Here is a 2839-nt window from a genome sequence, read left to right as displayed (position 1 = left end):
GGTCTCAAACTCACAGAGATCCGCCTGCCTCTGCCTCCCGAGTGCTGGGATTAAAGGCTTGCGCCACCATCGCCCGGCTTGGCCCATGTCTTTAATCCCAAATCTCGGAAGGCAGAGGCAGGCAGATCTCTGAGTTTGAGGCCAGCCTGGTCTACAGAGTGAATTCCGTGATAGACTCCAAAACTACAGAGAAACCCTGTCTTGATAAACAAAACAAACAAACAAAATCTCTTCATCAACTCCCATGACATTAATATTAATATCATTAATATTTGATCAGTCAAACTAAAATAGAGCAATCCAGTCTCAGATCATGTGACAGGGTGTCAGTGCATGACCAGTGGAGAGCTAACCTGTGTAAAAGGGTAAAGGTGTGGAGGGTGGGGTTGGGAGTCAGGTTTTGAAGGAGACATTGGGCCTTACCGACCTTTCTGAGGGTGCGCTAATTCTTTGAACTACATTTCCCAGAAAGCCATGGTGTAATATGTATACATGTGCCACTGGCAGTTCTGGGAATGGTAGTTCTTTATTTCTTCTTCTTCTTCTTTTTTTTTTTTTTTTTGTAGTTCTTTCTGTGTGTAGTGCGTGGCTAGGAGAGGCGTCCCTCAAGGAAGTCCCTCCAGCTGTCTAATTTGATTTTTCTGGGGGCAAGTGGGACTCAGGAGAACTGAGCGAGAACGCCTCCTACCACCATCTAGCCGAGGGTGCTCAGTACCTGTTTCATGGATCCTTCCCATGGCTGAAACCTTCTCGGGCTTCTGCGCACCAAAGACCGTAGAGAGGAACTGCACGCAGTAGATGCCTAGGTCCAGCAGGCTGCCGCCGGCCTGGCTCCAGTCTGTGGATCGGGGTAAATGGCTCAATTCTGACCCAAATTCTGCCCGGGCCACTCGTAGGTCCCCGACAATTCCTTGGGCCAAAACTTCCCGCAGAGCCTCCATAGCAGGAAAAAACCGGCTCCAGATGGCCTGCAAACCAGAGAGGAGAACTCAGGAGGTAATCAGTCACATCTTCCTAGGGATCCTAATCCCTATCCAAAATCCAAAAAACACCTCTAACCTCTCACAGCCCAAACACGCTGACGCAAGGTTCCGCCTTGACCTTCCACACCTGGCCATCTTCCCAGTTACCTTTTCTAACTAATCTCTGTCCCATAAACATGTTTATTTTCTTAGATAAGGTATCCTGTAGCTCACGTCCTGCTGGCTTTGAATTCATTAAGTAGAGTCTCAATTGAGGAACCAGCTGGATCAGACTGGCCTGTGGGGAAAGTCCACAGTAGTAGGCTAAATTACCACGCCTTGGGCAAGTGGGCGTGAATCCAGAGCCTTGGGTTAGGGAACAAATCAAATGGTCTAGCCACTGAGATAACATCTCTAGCCCTTTAAAAAACTTTGTATTGGTGGGCATGGTGGTGCACACCTTTAATATCCCAACCCTCAAGGAGGCAAGGGGGCGGGGTGGGAGGGGGGTTTCTCTGTGTCCCCCCCCCCCCCGCTGTCTTGGAACTAGCTCTAGACCAGGCTGGCCTTGAACTCAAAGAGATCCCCCTGTCTCTTCCTCGTGAGTGCTGGAATTGAAGGCAGGAGCCACCACTGCCCAGCCCATCTTAGCACTGGGATCTTCGTGAGTTCCAAGCCAGCTAGGGTTGCCAGACTGTATCTCAAAAAAAGGAAGAAAGAAAAAAATGAAAGGAAGGAAAGAAAGGAGGAAGGAGGGTGGGTTTGCAGTTGGATTGGAAGAAATGGCTCAGAAGTGAGAACACTGGCTGTTCTTTGAGAGGACCAGAGTTCAGGTCTGATCAAAGTTTGCAGTCAGGATTTGCCGCCCTCTGCTGGCCTCTGTGGGCACCTGCATGAATGTGTGCCATACAGACTCACAAACTTTATTAAACAGTGCTAGGTTCCTTTAATCCCAGCACTCTGGAGGCAGAGGCAGGCGGATCTCTGTGAGTTCGAGGCCAACCTGGTCTAGAAGAGCTAGTTCCAGGACAGGAACCAAAAGCTACAGAGAAACCCTGTCTCGAGCCGGGCGGTGGTGGCGCACACCTTTAATCCCAGCACTTGGGAGGCAGAGGCAGGCGGATCTCTGTGAGTTCGAGACCAGCCTGGTCTACAAGAGCTAGTTCCAGGACAGGCTCCAAAGCCACAGAGAAACACTGTCTCGAAAAAACCAAATAAACAAACAAAATTGTTCTGTTACACAGAGAAACCAGGTCTTGAAAAACCAAAATAAATAAATAAATAATAAAAGTGTTCACCACTAGGCTGGGAAGCCTTGAATTTTTACTCCCCCTGCCTCTGCCTCCTGCCCAGTGCCGAGACGACAGAAGTAAGTCACCACCTTATTCCCTATTCGTGTGGTGCTGAGGATGGAGCCCAAGGCCTCCTGCATGCAGGCAAGCACTCCGTCCACAGAGCCACATCCCCAGGGCCTCCTGCGTGCAGGCAAGCACTCTGTCCACGGAGCCACATCCCCAGCCTCTCTTCAGCATCACTTAATGGCTTCCTTCCTTCTTGCTTTTTGAGACAAGGTGTCACTGTGCAGCTCTAGCTGTCTGGAACTCCCTCTGTAGACCAGGCTGGACTTGAACTCACAGAAAACCACCTGCCTCTGCCTCCTGAGTGCTGGGATCAAACACCTGATCTCTTCTTGGTTGACTGTAGAAACAGTCACTCATTTTAGGGTCTGGAGGGATGGCTCAGTAGTTAAGAGCACTTGTTGCTCTTGCAGAGGACTCAGATTTGTATCCTACCCACCACATGGTGGCTTATAACCCCTTCAGTTCCAGGGGATCTGATACTGTCTTTTGTTTTTTTTTTTGTTTTTTTTTTGTTTT

The 2839-nt window shown here is 49.5% G+C and overlaps 1 protein-coding gene across 1 annotated transcript in view; it reads right to left on the bottom strand.

Annotated features, from left to right (window-relative positions):
* Dhdh (dihydrodiol dehydrogenase) overlaps positions 1-2839 on the bottom strand; it is an 11801-nt gene that overhangs the window by 4909 nt on the left and 4053 nt on the right. Inside the window, exon 4 of the mRNA XM_005366793.2 lies at positions 716-968. Coding sequence (XP_005366850.1) covers positions 716-968 — 253 coding nt within the window. The remainder of the gene's footprint in view (positions 1-715; positions 969-2839) is intronic.

Source organism: Microtus ochrogaster, unplaced genomic scaffold (genome assembly GCF_000317375.1).
Source record: "Microtus ochrogaster isolate Prairie Vole_2 unplaced genomic scaffold, MicOch1.0 UNK14, whole genome shotgun sequence".
NCBI classification, from domain to species: Eukaryota; Metazoa; Chordata; class Mammalia; order Rodentia; family Cricetidae; genus Microtus; species Microtus ochrogaster.
Note: the sequence above shows the minus strand (reverse complement) of the source record. Positions and strands in the feature narration are given on the sequence as shown.